The sequence below is a fragment of the Phascolarctos cinereus genome, unplaced genomic scaffold (assembly GCF_003287225.1).
Source record: "Phascolarctos cinereus isolate Bilbo 61053 unplaced genomic scaffold, phaCin_HiC Scaffold_726;HRSCAF=1367, whole genome shotgun sequence".
Taxonomy (NCBI): domain Eukaryota; kingdom Metazoa; phylum Chordata; class Mammalia; order Diprotodontia; family Phascolarctidae; genus Phascolarctos; species Phascolarctos cinereus.
This window is the reverse complement of record NW_027556098.1, coordinates 293,594,104-293,615,508: the sequence shown is the minus strand read 5'-3', so window position 1 is coordinate 293,615,508 and position 21,405 is coordinate 293,594,104. Positions and strand designations below refer to the sequence as shown.

The following is a 21,405-nucleotide window of genomic DNA, read 5'->3' as shown; positions in this document are numbered from 1 at the left end:
CAGTACTCTATCTACTATACCACCTAGCCGCCACATGAATCTAGTTCAAGTCCCAGCTCCTAAGTGGTCAAAGTTTTCCCAGCAAATATTACAAAGGATCTGAAGGCTTATCTCAAACAAATTAGATAACAGCAACATATGTATGTGTTTTCATTCATTCAATAAATATTCCTTGAGTATCTACCATGAACAAGACTCATGGTAGACAATCTGGGAGGATACAGGAGCTGATTTTATATCAAGTAGACCATGCTATTGCTTATAGGCTGTAATTTAAAAAGTACTGCGCAAGGGCTTCCCTAACAAAAACTATCCGGAATATGATACAGTGGGGATTCTCTGTGACAGTGGGTAACCAGCCAATTAACCAATCAACAGACATTTATTAGGCACCTACTACATTCCGGACATCGTGTTAGGCCCTGGGCAGGCAAATGAGACAGCTGTTGCCCTCAAGGAGTTTATATTCCCATGAAAGAAATAAGAGAAAGGAGTACTGTTGGCCTGAGAAGTGAGTTTTGGTCCGGGGAAGCTTTCTAGCAATTGTGATAGAATTAATTTGAATATTGTTCCCAGAATAACAACAACAGGTGGAAAGATATGTGGACCTTGAGTTTGACAGCGAGGCACTGAGCAATGTTTCAGCACTAGGTAGGCCCAGGAATCCTGCTGGATGACTAGATGGGATGAGAAGCATTGCCTCTACATACAGTGAGTTAGGTGAGTTTTCAGTTAGTTGCCCATCCATTTATTGGCTTAGCACAGCCCTTGGAGAAATGGAGTCTCAAGACTGAGTGAATTAACTTACCTTGGATAGGAAAACATGATTCAAGGAGTTCTGACCAGTTAACCTCCCTTGATCTCAGTTTCTTCATCTGCAGAATGAGGGAGTTGGACGAAATGACCTTTGCCAACTATAAATCTATGATCTTATGACCCTCCTTACCTTCATAGGACTTGAAATTCTACCTTTAGAGATTAATTCTTTAGGGCCCTTTTAATCTTGTCCCTCATCATTATCCGTTTTTGATTCCATCATTGAAAAAATTCTTTTTTCATTTCCCCCAATGCACAGCTCCTATCTTCATGGCCCTGTGGCTAGGCACAAAATCTTTTCATGTACAATGAGGTGGACAGAACCCAAGAAGTCTACGCTACAGGTAGGAGGCACGCAAGCACACCTTACCTGTCCCAGTGTCTTATATATGCAGGAGGAAACTTCTACTTTTTGTCTAAAAACTATCAGAGCTACTTCCTGCTCCTATGTAGAGCTCTTGCAGGTGTAAATTTTGCTGAGATGAACATCTGACTGAAAAAGCCTATAGAAAAATCCAGGAAGCAAAGAAAAAAATCTCTTTTTTTCTGTCGAAAGCCTCTTTTTTCCCCCCTTCCTTGTGATAAATCACAGAATAAAAATTACAAAATTGATAGTGTAACAAGCTGGGGTTGCTACACAACTTCTGAAGAAACCATCATGTTGGACATTGCTTTATCAGGTCTATAAAGAGAACATTAACAAGGGACAAAGGAGGGTATGAGCCCCAAGCAAGCAAGCAAAGAAGGTCTTCACCCAGAGAGCCGGACTTCCCTAGCAGGGAAAGATCTGTTGGGAGAAAGGAACGGAAGTCATACCAAACATGAAGAAGGTCCTTCTGTTTCTCCTGTTACTTCACCCACAGCTTTCAAATGCTTTTCCTGTATCTCCTAAGAGCCTTGAGGAGGAAAAAATGGCAATTGTTCAGGTAAAAACTGGTTGTGAATGACCTACTGATTTTTTGTTTTCAGGAAGTGAAATGGATATTGCTTCCCTTCTCAATGGCAATGTCCTAATATGAATGTTAAGAATGAGACTATTCTCTCTGGATTTTGGTTTAGGTTCAGCTTCATGATTTAGAAGATTTAAAGATGATGAACATTGTCTCTTCACACTCCTCCACCCCCAGAGAGAAGAAAATAAAATTAGCCATGCCTTTAGTATTTATAAAAATGCTGTAGCTCAAGTACTACTTACTGTGAACCTTTTACAGTGAGTTATTTTTTTATTTTTTGTTACATGAAAATTCTTTTATCTAAATTAGGATTTCCTGTCTCCTCCCACGACCCACCCTCCCATACCCACATGTTCATAGAAGGGTAATATGATGTACTGGAAGCCAGGAGACCTGGATTTGAGTTGTGATTCCCTTATTCACTGACTCTGTGATCTTGGGAAAATCATTTGACTGCTGTGAGCCTCAGTTTTCTTCTCTGTAAAATGGATCACTTGCACTCCCTCCTTTACAAGGTTGTTATAAAAAAAAAGAGCTACACAATGCTATTTGTTATTATTGTTAACTGGTTTCCCATTCACAGAATTCATTTGTAGCCAGGGACAGAAGGAAATCTAGAGCCATGAAAGTAGAACAAGGAAAAATCAATTCAGTAGATCCTGGCAGTGGAATCAGAGTGCCTACTCACCAGATTTAGGGTCTATTTATAAGTCATAGTAGTCAATAGAAAAGTAGATCTAAGGGATTTTTTCCATTATTTCACAGAATGAAAGCTCAACATCACAACAAAAAAGGAATTAGTGAAACTGCTACAAGCATTCAACATGTTCGGTGATATCATTGTTTCTCTTTAATTTTCCTAAAATAACTTTCTATAAACAATATTGCATAGAGCCATAACTAACTGAAATGGTAGAATAAATTTAGTTGATGTGGAAGAAGGAGGATAGGCCCCCAGAGAGGAGCAGAAACAATCATAAGACAGAAGCAAGACAATACTGTGGTGGTGGGTGGAAGGCAGTCAAGGTGTTTTCTCAGGAGCAGCTCCAACTAATGCCTGTGTAGGACTGCAAGGTAAAATCCAGGACAGCAATTAGCATGGGGAAAAGTATGGAAGCATGATCTCCCAGTGGTATGCCCTTGTCCATACTAGTACCCTAGTAAAAATTCCTGTTTATCTTATTGTGGTCATAGTTCTGATACACACACACACACACACACACACACACACACACACACGATGAAGTGTTTTTGTTATTGATTGTTAAGTATCTATTACATGCCCACAATGTGCCCCACTAAGAAATGTTCTTAGTATCCTTAGAATAAGTGCATAGATTTCCAAGGTGACTACTTTGAAAGTGACAGCACTTATTTGGATGTAAGCTTGGGTCTGCTTGTTCTCTGGTCACATGATTTCATAGTCAAAGTCTATGCATGGGTCATGTTAGTCCTCAATGGATTTGCACTCCAAGAAACATATATTTTGGCTCAAGTTCTATAGAAAGAGAGGTATTCTCTGTAGCTGTCCTTACATTTCCAGAGAGCACAGTTGATGTGAAAGCGGAGGTCATCCTGGGTTTCTACACCTGGAGGAAGGATAATTCAGAAAACATAACTGCACAGAGATTTCAGACAAGATTTCTAATGTTTGTCTTTGAACAGAGGTATCTAGAGAACTTTTATAATATGCCAAAAAGTGGAGATAAGATAAAACGGCAGAAGAATAGCACTCATTTAGTTAAAAAGCTTAAAGAAATGCAGAAATTTTTTGGATTGGAGGAGACTGGACAAACAGATGAAGAAACCATGGAAGTGATGCAAATGCCCAGATGTGGGGTTCCTGATGCAATTGAATACAAGCTGACTGAAGGAAATCCAAAGTGGAAACGGAATGAAATTACATACAGGTAAAGTTTCCTGTATTCAAGGATGATAGCATACAAAGAGTAAATGACAAGTTATACAGGATCCTTTCTCCCCCATATCTGTTATTTAATGAATTAATTCTCTAGTGGACTAAGTGGTACCTTGATAGCACGAAGATATCTGTCCATGCATCCAAATTGCTTGCCACCAAGGAAAGGTTTAGTTACTACTGGGGACAATCTAATTCAAATTTATGCAATTCACTAAATATTCACCGTATCTGATAAGCTGATGTTTGAATGGGGAAATCGGTTATATTATCATCTCCTCTTTCCCACTCTGTCATCTTAGCACTTTCACCCTTTTGGTCTAGCACCTACTTGTACCTTCCTCTCTCACTGTCTCATAGCCTGACATTCTCCCAAAGAGTGATGGAAAATATAGTATACCACTTTTTCCAAAAATAGGAAGGAGAACTCATGTGAGACATTAACTACTTGACTTCATTTATTCATTTATCGCATTTGTTGAGTGCTTAATTTATGCAATGCACTATGCTAGAAATCAAGGATACAAGGATGAACCATGGCATTGTGGTATGGTGCACTACAAAGGACACCAAATATGACATTACAAGACCTGAGTTCCAATCCATCTCTGCTACTTCCTACCTGTGTGACAGTGGGCAAGTCACTTAATGTCTCTAGGTCTTAGTTTTCTCACATGTAAAATGAGAAGTTCAACTAGATGATTTCTAAGGTCTACTTCAGCTTTTTGCTGTTCAGTTGTTTCAGTCACGTCCAACTCTTCGTGATCCCATTTGGGGTTTTCTTGGCAAGGATCCTAGAATGGTTTGCCATGTCCTTCTCCACCTCATTTTACAGATGAGGAAACTGAGGCAAATAGGATTAAGAGAGCTAGTAAGTGTCTGAGGATAGATTTGAACTCAGGAAGATGAATCTTACTGACTCCAACCTGCCACTTTACTCACTATGCTACCTAGACGCCCTCTATTTCAGTGACAGATCTCTGATTCTATGACCCTACCTACAAGGAATTTTTATCTAGAAAAAAGGATAAAACAAGTACCCACCTAACTCTAAAAGAAATCACAAAGTGATTAATGCTTAATATGATGACTTTAATGTTGATAAGTCTTTTACCAATCCCTTTCATTTAAAAGCATTATAGACTACACACAAGATATGTCACAAGCTGATGTGGATTCAGCCCTTGAGAAAGCCATACAGATTTGGAGTGGTCCATCACTTCTGAAGTTCACCAGGATCTATGAGGGTGAAGCTGACATAAAGATCTCTTTTGTCCGAGGAGGTAATAGCAACCTTGTCATGCTAAATGCAGTCTCTTTGGCCAATCTGAGAATATGGAAGGCTCAGCATTGCCTTTGTTTCGATTACAGATCATGGTGACAATTCACCCTTTGATGGTCCCAATGGGATTCTTGCACATGCATTTCAACCAGGCCAGGGAATTGGAGGAGATGTTCATTTTGATGAAGATGAAACTTGGACCAAGGACTCCAGGGGTAAGTTACAAAAAATAGTTTCCAAATTGATACTTTTGAGAGCGTTTTTTTTTTCCTCACAGTTCTTTTAACATCTCTCTTCTGGAAAATCAAGGTGGAACAAGGCTCTGTAGTCAGAGGACCCAGGTTCAAATCTTACCTTTGACTCAGTAGCTTTGTGACCTTGAACAAGTCACTTAACCACTTTCAGCCTCAATTTCCCCATCTGTAACATGAAGGGGTTGAATTGAATGACTAACAACAAAATTCCCTTAGACTCCAACCAATAGACAGTTTTCCAGTCTGTTTTTGTTTGTTTGTTTCTTTTTGTATAATCATAGCCCAGAAGATCACTTGATTTATGAACAACTTGTGTCTTAGCTATCTTTGTCCACCTCATTCTCCTCCCTTTTTACATGTACACACATACATATGTGGTGCCTGGAACATAAAAGGGGTTTACTATGTGCTTGTTAAATTGAATCCAATACTTCAATGATCTATGTAAACCATCTATATGTATACTTTTTCCACCCATGCAAATTCCAATCTTCTGTGCCTTTTTGGAATCACAGTAGGTGCTTAACAAATGCTAACTGAGCATTTTTTTTTAATGAAGGGACAAAGGGACCGGCTAGTCCAACTCCTTAATTTTACAGATGAAGAAATTGAGTCTCAGAGAAAGGAAATAACTTCTTCACAGCTAGTAACTGATGGAGGCAGGATTCAGACCCATTCTTCTAACTCCAATAAGTATTTTTTCCATGATACCATACCACCAATTCGTGATACTAAAAAATGCAAAGCATTTAGAAATAGTCTCAATTAGGAAAATATCTAATCATTTCATTTATATAGTTTAAACATTCTCTCATTAAATTTAACCAAATTTAAATAGTCATTAAGCACCAGATAAATTCACTGAGGTGAAAGACTTAATGGGTACGCTAAAGGAAATGGCCCAAATATGTCCCTATTCAATAAATCACTGGCTTTTCAAAAGCAGCACTAGCTAGAATAAGAAGGCTCTCATCCTTTTCCCTGGAAAGGTAGGAAGGAAAGGCTGTATAGGCTTAGAAGACAAATAGAAGACTATTTTTGATCCTGAAGGTAATAGGGAGGCATTGGAGTTTATTGAAGAGAGAGGTAAGAGTTATCCTTGGAATCAGGAAAGCTATATTGAAGTCTAGCTTCTTATATATAGCTGTTAAATGACTATAGAAAAGTTACTCGTCCTCTAGTGCCCAGGCAACTTTCTTAGACTATGAATTATAAAGAAGCTACTGATCTGGAGTGGTGGAAAGTATTTCCACAGCGTGAGTTCTTGACATTGATGAAATCATAGACTTGGACTAAAAATATTTGTGTAGTTCTGTATTAGACTACAGAGATATGAAGATAAAAACAAAGTAGCCCCTGCCCTCAAGTAGCTTATATTCTACTGGGGTTATACACAAATAAGTAGGCCCAAAGTATAGGAGGCAATACGGTATAGTAGAAAGAATACCAACTTCGCAATCAGAAGACTTGGGTTCAAATGTTGCTTCTGATTTTTATTATTCGTGTGCCCATGAGAAGGTTACAATCTCTTGGACTACAGTTTTCTTATTTGTAAAATGAGGGGATAGAATTAGGTGCCACTGAGATCCCTCTAGTTCTAGATCTATGATTGATGATAAAGAATTTCAGGAAGGAGAGTATACTAACAACTTTCAGGACTCAGGAAGGGCCTTAAATAGCACCTCAGCCATGCTTTGAAGGAAGCTTGGAAGACTGAGACAAAAATGAAGAGAGTTGATTTTAGAATTGGGAGGTAACCTGTGTAAAGCTGTAGAAGATGGAAATGAAATGTCGCCCAAAAGGACCAATGATGCCAATTTGACCAGATGGTGAGTGTATGAAAGTGAATCATATAAAATTAGCTTGGATAACTAAATTGATAATTAATTATTAAATTCCAAGCCAAGAATTTTATATTTTAGCCCAGCAGCAACAGATAGCCTTTAAATATTTTTGAGTAGGATAAAAGCATGGTCTGCTCTGTGTTTTAGGAATGATGGTTTGGCAACTGTGTGGCGGATGGGTTGGAGGGTTGAGAAATACTATAGATGCTGTACAAGTGCAGAGGAATGGAATAACTATTATAAGCTAGTGAGGATATGGGAAGAGATATGAAGACATCATGGAGGAGACAATATTTGAAATGGGCTTTGAAAGATGGATGAGATTTAAGATTTAAGTAAACAGAATTCCAAGCAGTCTTTACAGGTAGAGGGTGGGAAAACACAAAGGCATTTTCTGAGGAAAACCAGTAGACTATTTTGTCTGCAATAGAAAGTTTGTATAATAAGAAGAACTTACATTTAGTTAGTTGGTCAATAAACACAGTATATAAACTACTGTATGCCAGACACTGTGCTAAGCTTTGGTGATGCAAAGAAAGGCAAAAGACAGCAGGAGCTCGAAGTTTAATGCAGGAGGCAACATGCAAAACTATCTATAAACAAGCTATATATAGCATAAATTGGAGATAATCAACAGAGGAAGGCACTAGAATTAAGACTAATGGAGAAAGGCTTCCAATAGAAGCCAGGATTTTAGCTGGGACTTGAAGGAAGCCAAGAGGCAGAGCTGAAGAAGAAGAGAGTTAGTTCCAGGCATAGGAAACAGTCAGTGAAAATGCCCTAAGTTAGGAGATGGAGTGTCTTGTTTGAGGAACAAGGTTTTGAGATTAGGCTGGAAAGAAAGAAGTATAGAACAATGCAATGCAGAATAAGACTAAATGTCAAAATTACTGTTTCCTTTGACCCTCTGTGCCTACCCTGGATACCCATTCTCATTCATATTCTGAAGTTGGCCATGATTATACCAATGAGAATTAAGGATGTGAAAGACCAAAGAGTAGAGGAAGAACAAAAAAAGGAACAAAAAGGCTGAATGACATACAACAGAAAGAATATTGAACTGGAAGTCAAGAGACTTGATTTCAGGTCCTAAATCTGCCTCTAACTACCTTGTGACTGCGGATGAACGACATCATGTTTCTGCTGCTTCATTGTTGTCATGTTAAATGAGGGAGTTAGTTTTCAAAACATTCCATGAGAAAAATGCACTAGGTTATTCTCAAGTCATATCAAGAATGCCTGGATTCATCTACTTCCCATTGCTTGGTTCTATGTGTGAATAAACTCCTAAACATAGGGTGGAATGAGGCATCTTTAGGCATTTCTGATTTGGACATGTCAGCACCTATATTCATGATTCTTATAGTCTTTTTTTTTCCCCGGTGAGGCAGTTGGGGTTAAGTGATTTTTCCAGGGTCACACAGCTAGTAAGTGTCAAGTGTCTGAGGCTGAACTTGAACTCAGGTCCTCCTGACTCCAAGGCCAAAGCTCTATCCCACCTAGCTGCCCCCCTGTAGTCTTGAATATAGGGGAAAGTTATGACCACACTCTTGTTTCAGATTACAACTTATTCCTTGTTGCTGCTCATGAGTTTGGCCATTCGTTGGGCCTTTCTCATTCCACTGATCCTGGTGCCTTGATGTTCCCCACTTATTCCTTCTCTGAACCCAGCACTTATGTACTGCCACAGGATGATATTGATGGCATTCAGTTTCTCTATGGTAAGCGATGGCAATTCTCCTCTGTGAATAGCTATTCTTAGGGACTGGTTCATAGATTCAGTTAGGAGCTGAGACCCATGCCCATTTTTCTGTTTGGAGGACCCTAGAAGTGGTGTCTACATAGGCTCTGAAGAACTTACCTTTTACCCTCTTCAAGATTCTCTCCATAAGTCAGCTTCCTTTAGCATTTTCAAGCTGCTGATACCAAGGAGCTTATTTTAAAATGGCTCAACTAATGCTCTTCTAGCAATTACTGTAAAAGCTGCCATGCGGGCAGGAGTCGAATTTCTGCTTTAGCAACACCATTGACTCCAGGTATAATCTCCTTCCCTCCTCCAAAAGGATGTGGTGTATTGGACCTGTGTGATGGCCTAGGGGCTGGCTACATCAAAAGCCTTAAATTAGTATATGATAATGAATTGGATTGAGGTGAAGACATTCTTCCCACTAGGATTGGGCAAATCCTATCTCTCCAGGAGGTCTTTCCCTGGTGTCCTCACTACCTGCCTCTCTTGCTAGAGCCTTCCCTCTTAGATTACCTCAAGAAGCTTCACAGTAGTCTTGTAACTCTTCACTTTTTAAAACCTACCTCTTTAAATATTGTCTTTAAGGTGTTTCGAATAATTCAGTCAAACCTACTGGACCCACTACACCAGGAACCTGTGACCCGCAATTGACATTTGATGCAATTACCACTCTCCGTGGAGAAATCATAATCTTTAAAGACAAGTATAAAGCTGAATCAATACCTCCCTTAACTTTCTATTTTGTAGATGTATCCAAACGCATTTTAAAAATAAGTGATTAGGTTTAACTCATAACCTAATTCTCTGCTTTTCCTTTCTATTCTATTTGTTTTATTGGTTGGTTGGTTATGGTTTTCATTGGAAATCGTGGTTGTGTCTACACTGCTTTAAACCTTTAGAGTAGGGGTTGGCAAACTATGACCCATGGGCTAAATGTAACTCATTGACTGTTTATGTATGCCTCCAAACTAAGAATTATAGTAGCTTTTAAAATGTAAAAACCATTCTTAAATCACAGGCTGTATAAAAATGGGCAGAGGGCCATATTTAGTCTATGGGCCATTGTTTGCTAACCTCTGCTCTAGAAAAAAAGAACAATTACGGATATCTTTGTGGAATAGCTTAAGATGCAAGAAGCATTTGGTACAAGATAATTTCTTATGTCAGTTTATGATTTTGGTTAATCAGTCCTTTATAAGACATAACCAGAATCAACTTTGTTACATCCATTTTGGTTCACTTACTGAAAGAGACACTGTTACTGCCAACCTTAATTTTATTTTCTTTTTTTCAAAAATTCTCATCAGGTACTTTTGGCGAAAGCACAACCAACTACCAAAGCCTGAACTCCATAAGATTTCCTTATTCTGGCCATCATTACCATCTGGGATACAAGCTGCTTATGAGGATGATGAAAAGGATCTAGTCATTCTATTTAAAGGTAACTGCAGCTAGATTTCTCTTCTTACCCTACTCCTGCCCAAAGAGAGGCATGACCTAGTTTCAGTTACCATTTATTGTCCTTTCCCATGTCTCCATGTCAAGAATCTGCAATTTTAGACCTTGGAATAAGGAATTAAAGAAGTTACTTTTTTCAGTAGTCCACTTCTGATACATACTGGTGGTATGACCCTGAACGTAACCTATCAGTGCTCTAGGCAACTCTCTAAGGCCAGAAGTTGCAGAAAAGGTGCATTAGAAGAGGATATTTTCTTCATCTGGAAATACCTTTTATTAATGAAATTCCAAATCTAATACCTATCCATTAGAATATAAGCTCCTTGAGGGTAGAGACTTGATTCCTTGTATTCGTATCCCTAGTGTTTAACACACCATATGGCATAGCACTTAATAAATGCTTATTAACTGAATGATCCAAAGAGCTATATCAGCTATATTTGACTTTTGGCAGGAAGCATGATGTTCTCTCCCGCCCTTAAAGGTGTCATAGTGGGAAGCTCTTGTCAGCTGAAGCAGTATGAGCTCACTGGGTGCCTGAGTAGAGTGACTGCATAGTAAGAGGATGGAGATATTGAACTGAACTGAAAATAAATCTTGTTGTTGAGTCGTTTTTAAGTCACATCTGATTTTTCATGATTCCATTGGAGGTTTTCTTGGCAAAGATAGTGGAGCAATTTGCCATTTCTTTCTCCAACTCATTTTACAGATAAGGAAACTGAGGCAAACAGGGTTAAGTGACTTGCCTAAGATCACACAGCTAGTAAGTGTCTGAGGCCAGATTTGAGCTCAGAAAGATGAATCTTCCTGACTCCAAGCTTGGCAGTCTGTGCCACCTAGCTGCCCCAACTTTTGCCTGGCCTGACTTTGTTCATACCATTTACATGATGCGATAATTTTTTATCATTTCATAGTGGGGTTTTGAACTGTTTTTTGGAAAATCTAGTTAGGATGACACTATACAAGCTCAGAGAATATGATTCTGGATTATTTGCCTGAAATATTCCCATAATCAACATAACAGTTCCTCTTATTAATTATCTAATTACCCTAATATTAATTTTTCAAAGTAGTCCACTACTTTACTATACATTAACACCTAAACTTTGGGGTTTAGCTCTCTGATTTTCACAAGTATGGAGAATATGTAGTGTGGAAACTTCCTACACTCATGTAGATTGGCAGGTCACTTGTAATTTAGAGTCATAGAGAGTTAAATGGGGCATGGGGCACTAAGAGGTCATACAACCAGTTTATATCAGGGGCAGGACTCGAGCTCAGGTTTTCTCGATTCCAAGGACAGCACTTTAACCTACTATGCTATGCTGCTTCAAAGTTTGAGCTAAAAAAGTTGTACACTATTAGGTATAGAATTTCACTTAGGGTTTTTCTCAAGGACAATAGGAGATTCTTTGAGAACCTACAAATGGGAAGCTGACATTGGAGATAACCACCAGCTTCACCACATTTCTATATGTCTAAGACCAAATCATCAGACAAAAGGCTGGCTGGCTATAACATTGAGAGTACCAGAAAGGAAAATCTAGTTTCTTCTTACAGGGTGTCTAACCCTGTGAAGTCTCCCACAAAAACAAAAGTTCTTTTATAGGTATTAGCAAGACAAAGAATTTATATCACCACCATTGAAAAGTATTCTTTGGGTTCCTGCTATTTGCAAGGAAGGCCCTGTGCTAAGCTAAGGGGTGTGTGTGTGTGTGTGTGTGTGTGTGTGTATACGTGTCCATGTGTGTGCATGTGTGTTGGGGTAGGGATGAGGATAAGACCTTACCTCTGTCTTCAAAGAACTTACAGTCTTGCTGGTTAAACTATGCATCATAAAAGCTAAGTGGTAATTTAACAAATAAATCTGGACCAAGTGCCAAACAGATAATTAAGGCCACAAAACCTACAGGTATTTACATGAGGGAACCAGCTCTTTTTCTGGGGCTGGAAGGAAGGCACTGACTTTGAAATGAAAAGAGCAGAGAGGGAGGCAATCCCAATAGAGAAAACAACATGAGCAGAGGGGCTATTATGGCAATCATTTCTGCATGTTAACAGGAATCACTGTTTGCTCAGTAGATCAGTTTGATTGGAGCAGAGAGGATTAATTGGAAATTATTTCGAAGAGGTAAGTAAAGGCCAAATCACTGACAGCCAAGCTAAAGAATTTGGCTTTTATTATGCAAGTGATGAGAGATATTGGTAATTATGCTTAGCAGTATGGGTATGCCTTTGGTTATTTAAAAACCCACACATTTGGTCTAATTTCATTTTTATAATGATTTGCAATGAGACAAGTTGTGATAGAAACTGTTCAGAGAAATTGAAGAGTTTTACATAATGGCTTCCCATCACTATTTATAGGTAACCAGTACTGGGCGCTATCTGGCTATGAAATCAGGCCTGGCTTTCCCAGACATATCTCCAATTTTGGCTTCCCAAGAACCGTGCAAGCCATAGATGCAGCTGTTTCATATAGTAACTATGGAAAAACATATTTCTTTGTAAAGAACCAATACTGGAGGTAAGAGTACATATTTCCATATCCAGAAGTTGAAATCTGTTTTCTGAGATGAGAAGAAGTCATCTTTGCTCTTTTTTTGACAAGAAAAAATCCAGAGGAAAATGGGCAATTCCATTTTCTAGTGATTTCTGAGGAACTAAATGTTTGTTGCTACAAGGTCCTCTGGTGTTTGACTGAAACAGAGTGAGGGATTTGTTTAGGATTGCATAGCTATTTGGGGATCATTTGAGACAAAAGGCTATCTCTTCAATACTAATATTCTCCAGGTGCCATAATATATAGTTAGAAGTCATGGAATATCTATTTCAGAAGTTTCAAAATGAAAAATAATACAAAGGGGATGAAGTAGTGTGGTGACTGTGGAGTCAAAGAATTTGGACTAAAGTTCCAGATCTACCACTTACTGGTCATGTGACTTTGGGCTCACTTTATGTCTGTGGACCTCATTTTCTTTATGTAGTATGATGATGACTTGTATGCAAAAAGTGGTGCAAAATATGTTACTGGTGATATGGATTACTACAAAGGATGAAATGATATGGAAGGGCTCTGACCTATACTCATGGAGGGAGTGACCATATCAGTGAATTGATGGCTACATCAAAATAATAAAGTGTCGTGTCATTTAGGTGTCCTGACTCTTGTGTCGGTGCTCTTTCCATGATTTATATGTTGTCATTGTAAAGCTAGGATCTGTGAAAATTCCTTTTTTTTTTTTTTTTACAAATTCCTCATTCAAATAGTGGAATGGTGGCTTCTATAAGAGAAGAAAACACATCAGGCTGAGCTGAAACACTGTGGTACAATAGAAAGGAAGAGTAATGCAATGCAAGTACTCATTTCTTAGGGATTCAACTCTAATCTTTTGAAGCAAATATTTTTCAGATGGCCCAGAGAATTTGGTGACCACAACTCTCACACCAATGTAGTATTAAGCACAAACATGAATGTGCTCATGCAATGTTTTGTGCGGGTATACTGATAACTTTGTAAATCATAAGATCTCTTATTGAAGAAATAACACAGACACTGGGAGGCTAGGGTTCTAGTGCTGATTCTACCGCTGACTACTTCACCTTGGACAAGTCACTTGGCCACACTGTAGATCAGCTTTCTCATCTGTAAAATGTGTGTAAATACCTTGCCCCACTTATCTTCCAGGATACTCGTGAGGATCAAATAAGAAAATGTATTTTGAAAAACATAAAGTATACTTTATATGTGAGCTGCTTATTATAAACCTTTATCTATTTTTTATCAGATATGATAATCTAAGACGTGCCATGGATCCTGGTTATCCTAAAAATATAGCAGATAAATTTCAAGGGTTGCAAAGCAGTGTGGATGCTGTTTTCCAGAAAGATCGTAAGTAGAAATACCTATCTGGTGAGAGCATTTTAAAAAGTATACTTTCAGAAATAACATTGAGAGGCCCTGTGAAGATAGGTCTGAACCAAATACCCTCAGAGGCAGCATAGATAGCATAGTGTATGATAGCCAGACAGAGTCTGGAATCCCTGGGGTCAAGTCTTGCCTCTGGCACATATTAGCTCTGTGACCAGAAGCAAGTCACATTAACCTCTCAGTGCATCAGGCACTAAGTCTATAAGTTACAAGGAAGTTGTCAGTCTATACTGGCAAAGGGAATTTCCACACTAGGTGTTGCCTACATCAGTGAAATCACAGGTCCAGATAAAAGACATAACATTCAGAAAAGTCAGTCTGGAAACAAGTGTCATAATTTCCTCCAGTTGAAAAGTTTGAACATAATTGTAAGGTAACTAACTACTCAATTCCTTTTTCCCCCTAGACTATTTCTACTTCTTTATTGGACCAATATACCATAAATTTGATCTCCATGCTAAAAGAATTGTTGCTGTGGGAAGAAGCAACTGGTTGTTAAATTGTAGATAGAATACGACTAAAATGTAAGCTGGAAGTAAAGTGTATTTTAGAAGTATCAACAAGTAGTTTTAAAAAATCTATTGGTGAAGATTTAAGGCCTCTTTTTCACTTTTGTCTATTACTATTGTCTTCTGCCATCTTTCCAGTTCCTGTGCTTGTTTCAAATTTCAATTGTGAGTAAGGAATAAGGATTAATCAATACTTTTATATCCTGACCCAATTGTAATCAAGCCATATACTCTTTATCTAACAAGTGATCCTTAGTCAGAATAGTCCTCCGGTGAGTCCTTGTTTTATATACATTCTTTGTCATTTTGGCAATCCATTATCTGATCCTTAAGATATTTGACACCCACAAGTCCCTTTTACTTTCCATACATTGCTAGATAGAGAGGTTGTATAGTGCTACACTTTGAGTATGAAAGAGCTGAGTCAAAAAGTGCCAGTCTTGGCTTTGGCATTTACTAGCTATGTGACTATGAACAAGCAATTTATCCTTTCTGAGCTTTAAGTAACTCTCTAGGACCACAAGCTATAAATTACCTGGAATCTGCCCCCAAAGAAAGGAGTTCTTGCACAGAGGAAATCAGAGGTTCTTGATATATTGATTTTCTGGACTTGATGCCCAAACACATAGCGCTCTGTATTGGTTGAGAAAGGAGGTTGGTGTAGGGTATAGCCATGGCCCCGCGGGATCATGGAGATTCAGTGCCATTTTTCCCTGTGTAGTCCTCCACAAGTAAGGTGATTGATTTTCATGACTCCCTTGAATCTGGCTGGAGTTGGTGAGGAAAATTGCTGAGGGCGGAGAAAAAATATGCAGTCCTATAGATGGGGCTTAACCTAGTTTGTGAGGGTAACTGAGGCTTTCTTCCTTTCGTGCTTTTCATGTTTCTAACTTCAGCTTGCTGTTTCTCATATGTTAGTTGCATTCACTGTTGCTGCTTTTGTTGTTCTAATTCTCAATGTTACCCATGATGAATAAAAAGGATTTATCACATTAAGAAAAACCAGTCTTTAGTCACCCAGTATTGAACAGAAGTTTGTTAAGTTTATTAAACTACTCTATATTTCGTGAATTTGTTATTGACTCTCTTTTTCGAAAATATTATCTAGAGTATTTAGACAGGGGTGGGGAACAAATCCCCTTCTACGATTTGGATTCAGTTTGGATTCAGACAAAGGACCACACTTAAGGACCTAGAGGGTCACATGTGGCCTCAAGGCCACAGGTTTCTCACCTCTGAATGGGATTTAGAAATAACATTCAAATATTAAATGTCTCACAATGTTTTATTTTTAATTGTTGGAATATACTAATGAATCAACATACTGTTTCATGTCAATGATCGAGTGAATTTTAAACATCTGTAACCATGAGTCTGTTTTATATATATTCCATGTTTCTAAGTTTTTATAATGAGTAAATCATTGATTTGTTTTCCTCTTTATTTCTACTCAGATAAAATTTGAAGTTGATTTCAAAATCAAATGTTGATTGAAATCATGACTAACTTATATTTTCAATTTGGTTTTCATTCATCGGAATATTACTACCGTATTTATTGGGTCTTATTGGGTCAATGAGAATTATAGGACATCTGGTTGACTTTTCTGGTCTCTAGAATAAGGAACATGCCAAGAGTAAGGCTCCGTGAGCTCCTTATGGGCAATATGAATACTGCTTCAGAAAGGGACTTCAGAGCTCAACTGATTCTTCTTCCCTGGTGGCACCCCTAGGCCTTTTTAATAAGTTACCAGTAAAATGGTGCACTATCTGGATCTCCCTCAATAAGATAGACTGAATAAAACAAACTGGAAGAGCTTATTGTTACTTTTCAGAAATCTTTGTAGAGGAAGAATATGCTGATGAACACTTGAAAATATGCCAAAAGAGTTATTAAACTACTTATACCCTTTAAAAAAGCAATACCATTACTTAATCTCTTTCCAACGATGATTAGGGAAAACGGAAAAGAACCTATATGTTCGAAAATGTTTGTAGCAGCTATCTTCGTGGTGGCAAAGAATTGGACATTGTAGGGTTGCCCATCAATTGGGGAATGGCTGAAGAAGTGGTATATGATTGTGATGGAATACTACTTTGCTATATGAAATGATGAGCTCAATGATTTTAGAAAAACATGAAAAGACTTGCACGAAATAATGAAGAGAGAAATGAGCAGAACCAAGAGAATTTTGAATACCATAACAGCAATATTGTTTTAAGAATAACATTGAAAGAATAAGTTATTTTGCCTATTATAAGCACCCAAATTAACTATTAGAAGACATATTAAGAAAAATGCTATCTGCATCTAGAGAAAGAACTGATAAATAGAAGTATGTAGAGAATAGTTTTACATACATACCCACATAATATACCTATTTGTATTTAATCATAGCCATCTCTAGAACAGAGGGGGAGGGAAAAATTACATGATAATTTTGTTGTATATTTGAAAGGAATATCAAGTTGTGTGTAGTAGATTTGTAGTTTCATGTACAATTGTCTTTTTATTATGCTATGGAAATGCTTGTTTTATTCCATATAAATGCTATGGAAATGCTTGCTTTATTCCATAAATTAAAAATAAAATAAAATAAGAAAGTACATGAGAACCAGTATGGCATAGTGTTTATAAAACTAGCTAGGAAGACCTGAATTCAAGTCACACCTTTGACAAATCCTGAACAAGTCATTTACCTCTCAATGCTCTAGAAAATACTATAAGCCTCTAAGTAGCAGAGAAGACACTGATTTTTCTTGGTAGAAGAGGGTTCCTTCCCCGAGAATTCCCTATACCAATGAAATCACATTTCCAGACTTTGTCTCTTTCCCTTGAGAATACACAGACTTTCAGGGAAAGTTTTAGTTTTATCCAAATGTAAGTCTTGAAATTTAATAATTGTCATATATAATCATTTTCCCCATTGCTAGAGTCTATATGTGTCTGGAAAGTCAAATGGGGGGAGGGGCAGAAATCACACTATTTGTATTTCAAACATTGCAGATTTGAAGGGCAATAGGGTTCAGGTCAGTTTTGAGCAAAAAAGGTCCAACCCTGCTAATAAAAGAAAGCTATCTCTTCGATCACCCTGGGAGACTGTGCTTCCATGTTTCCTAAAAGCTATTGTTATTGCATAGGCTGATGAAAGGAATATAAATTATTATATTCCATCTTAAAATAGCTAGAAGATAGTTGACACAGAGGATAGAGCACCATGCCTGGATTCAAGGAAGACTGAGTTCAAATTTGGCCTCATACATTTACTGACTATGCGGCCCTGGGCAAATCATTTAATCCCATTTGCCTCAGTTTCCTCATCTGTAAAATGAGCAAAAGAAGGAAATGGCAAACCACTCTAGTATCTTTGTCAAGAAAACTACAAATGGGGTCACAGTCAGACACTACTGAAAAACAATTCAACAACTCAATTTTTGTTATTTTCATTAAAAACATATGGATCAATAATTACAATATTAATAGCCTCCTAAGAATACAAAAAATAATATTTACCTTGGAGATCTTGTCTGCTAACAGGCAAATGTTGAGACAGGGAATAAGTTTGTCCCTTTCATAAGTTGTGCTGGACTATTAGTAGTTACTTCCATTTAAGAATAAATCAAGAGGAAAACCTATCTATCAACAGACACATAGATCCACCACTGTGTATGGGGAAGTTAGGAGAGTGAGTTTCAAGCCCCCAGACTGGTTTCTTGTTAGTCTAGAATAAGTCATTAAGTGACCACTCTGCTCCATTACTTAACAAGAAAAGGGTGGGATGAACCAAGAACCTTGTGTCTCAGGTGCTTTCACCTCAAAGATTCCAAAGGTGTATTTTGAAGCTCCAGGTGCCAAGGGAGACTATAATAGGAGTTGAAGAATCAGCCAATAAAGGAAGTGACCAGGAATTTAGCCTGAATTAGAACTTTAGAAAGAGAAGGAAAAAGGCGAGAGAAGGTGGAACATGGGATAATGGCACTGGGGTATATGTGTATGTTTTCTGAGGATGTATGTTTTATGCTGGACGGAATGCAAAGGCTTGAGCTGGTGATCCCTGTGATGACCCACATCACCTATACTCACTGGTATAGAAAACTGAGCTGGAAAAACAGCAGCATCTATGATGCTTGGCTTAGAAATAAGACTATGTTGGGAAAAGCTGAATGGTTCAGGACTGGAACTTTTGAAACTTTATTAAAATTTGCACTTTTAAGTAGCTGCTATTTTACCTACCCAGGGGTTCCTGATTTTGATCAGTGTCAAAGGAAAATCCCTAGTGGCCTCCAGAGAGAGCGATAACACTAACTGTGACATCCTTGAATGGTGACACTTCCTGGACCATAAGACTCTGAGAGCTAAAATATTGCTTGGAGCTTTTAACATGGATTCCTCAGTCAAGGACGATTGAGCTGGGACTCCCAGTTGAAGCTGATACTGAGCTATTTCAGTAATCTGTGGGTTATAGGCCACTATGGATGAAATGAACATGTTCCAGGCCAGTATCTTGCCAATCAACCCAGGGTTAAGTGTGTGTATCTTCCTTGGCTTAAACCCAAACCCCAAAGTCTCACTGGATTGATCCAATCGACCCAACAATCTGCTGGCCCAGTCAGAAAATTGACATCAATTCCCTGTTGGTCATACTACAATATGCATAGTCAAAGCAGTCATATTTCATATTATATCAAGTACTATAATGTTCCCCTTTCAATTATTTAACAGGGCTTAGGATTCTAGAAAAATTTCACACACATGAAAAAAATCCACTTTCTTGGCAAAGATACTGGAATGGTTTGCCATTTCCTTCTCCAGTGGATTAGGCAAACAGAGGTTAAGTGACTTGCCAAGAAAACCCCAAATGGGGTCATGAAGAGTCAGGCACAACTGATGTAAGTGAACAACAATCATAATTTTTATTTGCCATTGAAACAACTACATAACTTTAGGCAAACTATTTGATACACTGAAAAGGGGAGATAGTCTTTCCTATGTCCCTTTCCTCTAACTTGCCTTGAAGCAAATTAGAATGCTATCAGGACTCGGGAGTAAAAGTCATGATGGCAGCCACCCAAATGCTGCCTAGTGGCAGTAATGAGAAAACAGTGAAAAAAGGGAATGAAATGAAGTGAGTGAAGAGTTCAGAGAAATACAATAAGGGAGACTAATAAGGAGTAAGACCCAGAAGGAAGCACTGTATCTTTACAAACCCGGAGTGGAGAAAATCCAGAACATTGAACCCTTACAGACATGAATCAGGCAAAGGTCTAAATGTAAAATTTCAGCTTTCTCTTGGGGACTATAATGTGGGAACATGGACTGGAAAGTCACTGGACATATCTCAGAAGGTTCTTCATTCATCAACATCATTGAGAAAGAAAATATAGAATATGATATTGGCAGACAAATGGATTTTTGAATCCTGGAGTCTCTGAGTTGCAAGGGAACTTAGAGGCTACATTGTACAACTTGTATCTTAGACAAGAATCTCTCTACCACAAGAGAGTGGTTACCTGGTCTTTGCATGAAAGACTCCAGTGGATTGAAATCCATTGCCTCCTGGGGCAGCCCATTCCACTTTGAGATAGCTCTGATTGTTAGAAAGTTTCTTCTTATGTCTATCCTAAAAGAGAAGAAAAGAAAATTAAACAAGATAAGAGAACCTAGGATCAAGAAGAGGAGATCCTTGGTAGTGGTGGTGTTTTTGTAATTTCCTCAGAAAATGTCCTGGGGGAAGAAGATAAGACAAACCAGTAGGGTTAAGGAGCCTACAATGACTTCATATTACTTATTATAGGATCATAGATATAGAGCTGAAAGGGACCCGAGGGGGTCACCTAGTCCAGCATCTTCATTTTACAGTTAGGGAAACTGAGGCCTATGAGAATTTTTCAATTTTTAGCATTCTTTTTTTCCCTTTTTCCATCTCCCTCCGTACATTGGGGTAAAAGTTAGAAAGAAGGACAGGAAAAAAGGAAGGAAGAAAAGGAAGGAAGGAAGGAAAGAAGGAAAGAAAGAAAGACTCATATCACATAAGTATAGTCAAGAAAAACAAATACCCACTTTGGTCATATCCAAAAACATAATTCTGCATGTTAGCCCATCAGGTCTGTGTCATGAAGTAGTCAGTGTTCTTCTTTGTCAGTCCTCTGGAATCACAATTGATCATTTAGTTGATCAGAGTTCTTACATGTTTCAGAATTGTCCATTCTTACAATAATAATCTTAAAGTATAAACTGTTTTTTTTGTTTCTGCTCTACACATCAGTTCATGAAAATTGGTCTCTTTGAAATCGTCTTTTTCCAAGGTTATATAGTTAAGGAGCAAGAAGAAAATTTGAACTCAAATTATTTTACTCTAGAGAAAATGTTCTTTCTACTATACTATGCTATCTTGCATTTTAATTCAGGTCTTCCTGACTCCCAGGCCAGAACTATTTCCACTATAACAAAGCGCCTCTTAGGTAACCCAGCAGATCAAAGCCAAAATCTTCAATTAAAGATAGGGTATTCTCTCTTTAAAACTTTATACTGGCATCATTCTTTCCAAATCTGTTAAGTCATACTCAACAAAGAAGAGATTGGCTCTGTCATTGTTTCTTCCTTTCCTTTTCCCTCACAATGACTTGTGATCTTCTATGTAAGCAGTCTCCATTTTTTTTAATGTGCATCCCCATCAGTTATAAAAAATAGCAT

At 38.0% G+C, this 21,405-nt stretch overlaps 1 protein-coding gene across 2 annotated transcripts; it reads left to right on the top strand.

The window, feature by feature from the left end:
• The first annotated feature begins 1,080 nt into the window (after nt 1-1,080).
• On the top strand, nt 1,081-16,155 carry LOC110215021 (neutrophil collagenase). Of its 2 annotated transcripts, none has more exons than XM_020996187.2 (11): nt 1,081-1,160; nt 1,497-1,742; nt 3,435-3,679; nt 4,822-4,970; nt 5,059-5,184; nt 8,627-8,788; nt 9,400-9,517; nt 10,122-10,255; nt 12,640-12,799; nt 14,061-14,164; nt 14,610-16,155. In XM_020996187.2, exons 2-11 carry the CDS (start codon nt 1,638-1,640, stop codon nt 14,711-14,713), a joined length of 1,407 nt encoding a protein of 468 aa, XP_020851846.1. In that variant the 5' UTR covers nt 1,081-1,160; nt 1,497-1,637; the 3' UTR covers nt 14,714-16,155. The 2 variants fall into 2 exon arrangements, with proteins under 2 accessions (XP_020851846.1, XP_020851849.1); XM_020996190.2 differs by lacking the exon at nt 1,081-1,160 and adding an exon at nt 2,535-2,600 and having other exon boundaries at nt 1,661-1,742.
• The last annotated feature ends 5,250 nt before the right edge of the window (nt 16,156-21,405 follow it).

Excerpts from the sequence above, each read along its gene's own strand:
- LOC110215021 (XM_020996187.2), top strand. The coding sequence starts at position 1,638 with ATGAAGAAGGTCCTTCTGTTTCTCCTGTTACTTCACCCACAGCTTTCA. Across the intron at positions 5,185-8,626 it reads TTGGACCAAGGACTCCAGGG|ATTACAACTTATTCCTTGTT; the intron begins GTAAGTTACAAA and ends CTCTTGTTTCAG. Across the intron at positions 9,518-10,121 it reads ATCATAATCTTTAAAGACAA|GTACTTTTGGCGAAAGCACA; the intron begins GTATAAAGCTGA and ends AATTCTCATCAG.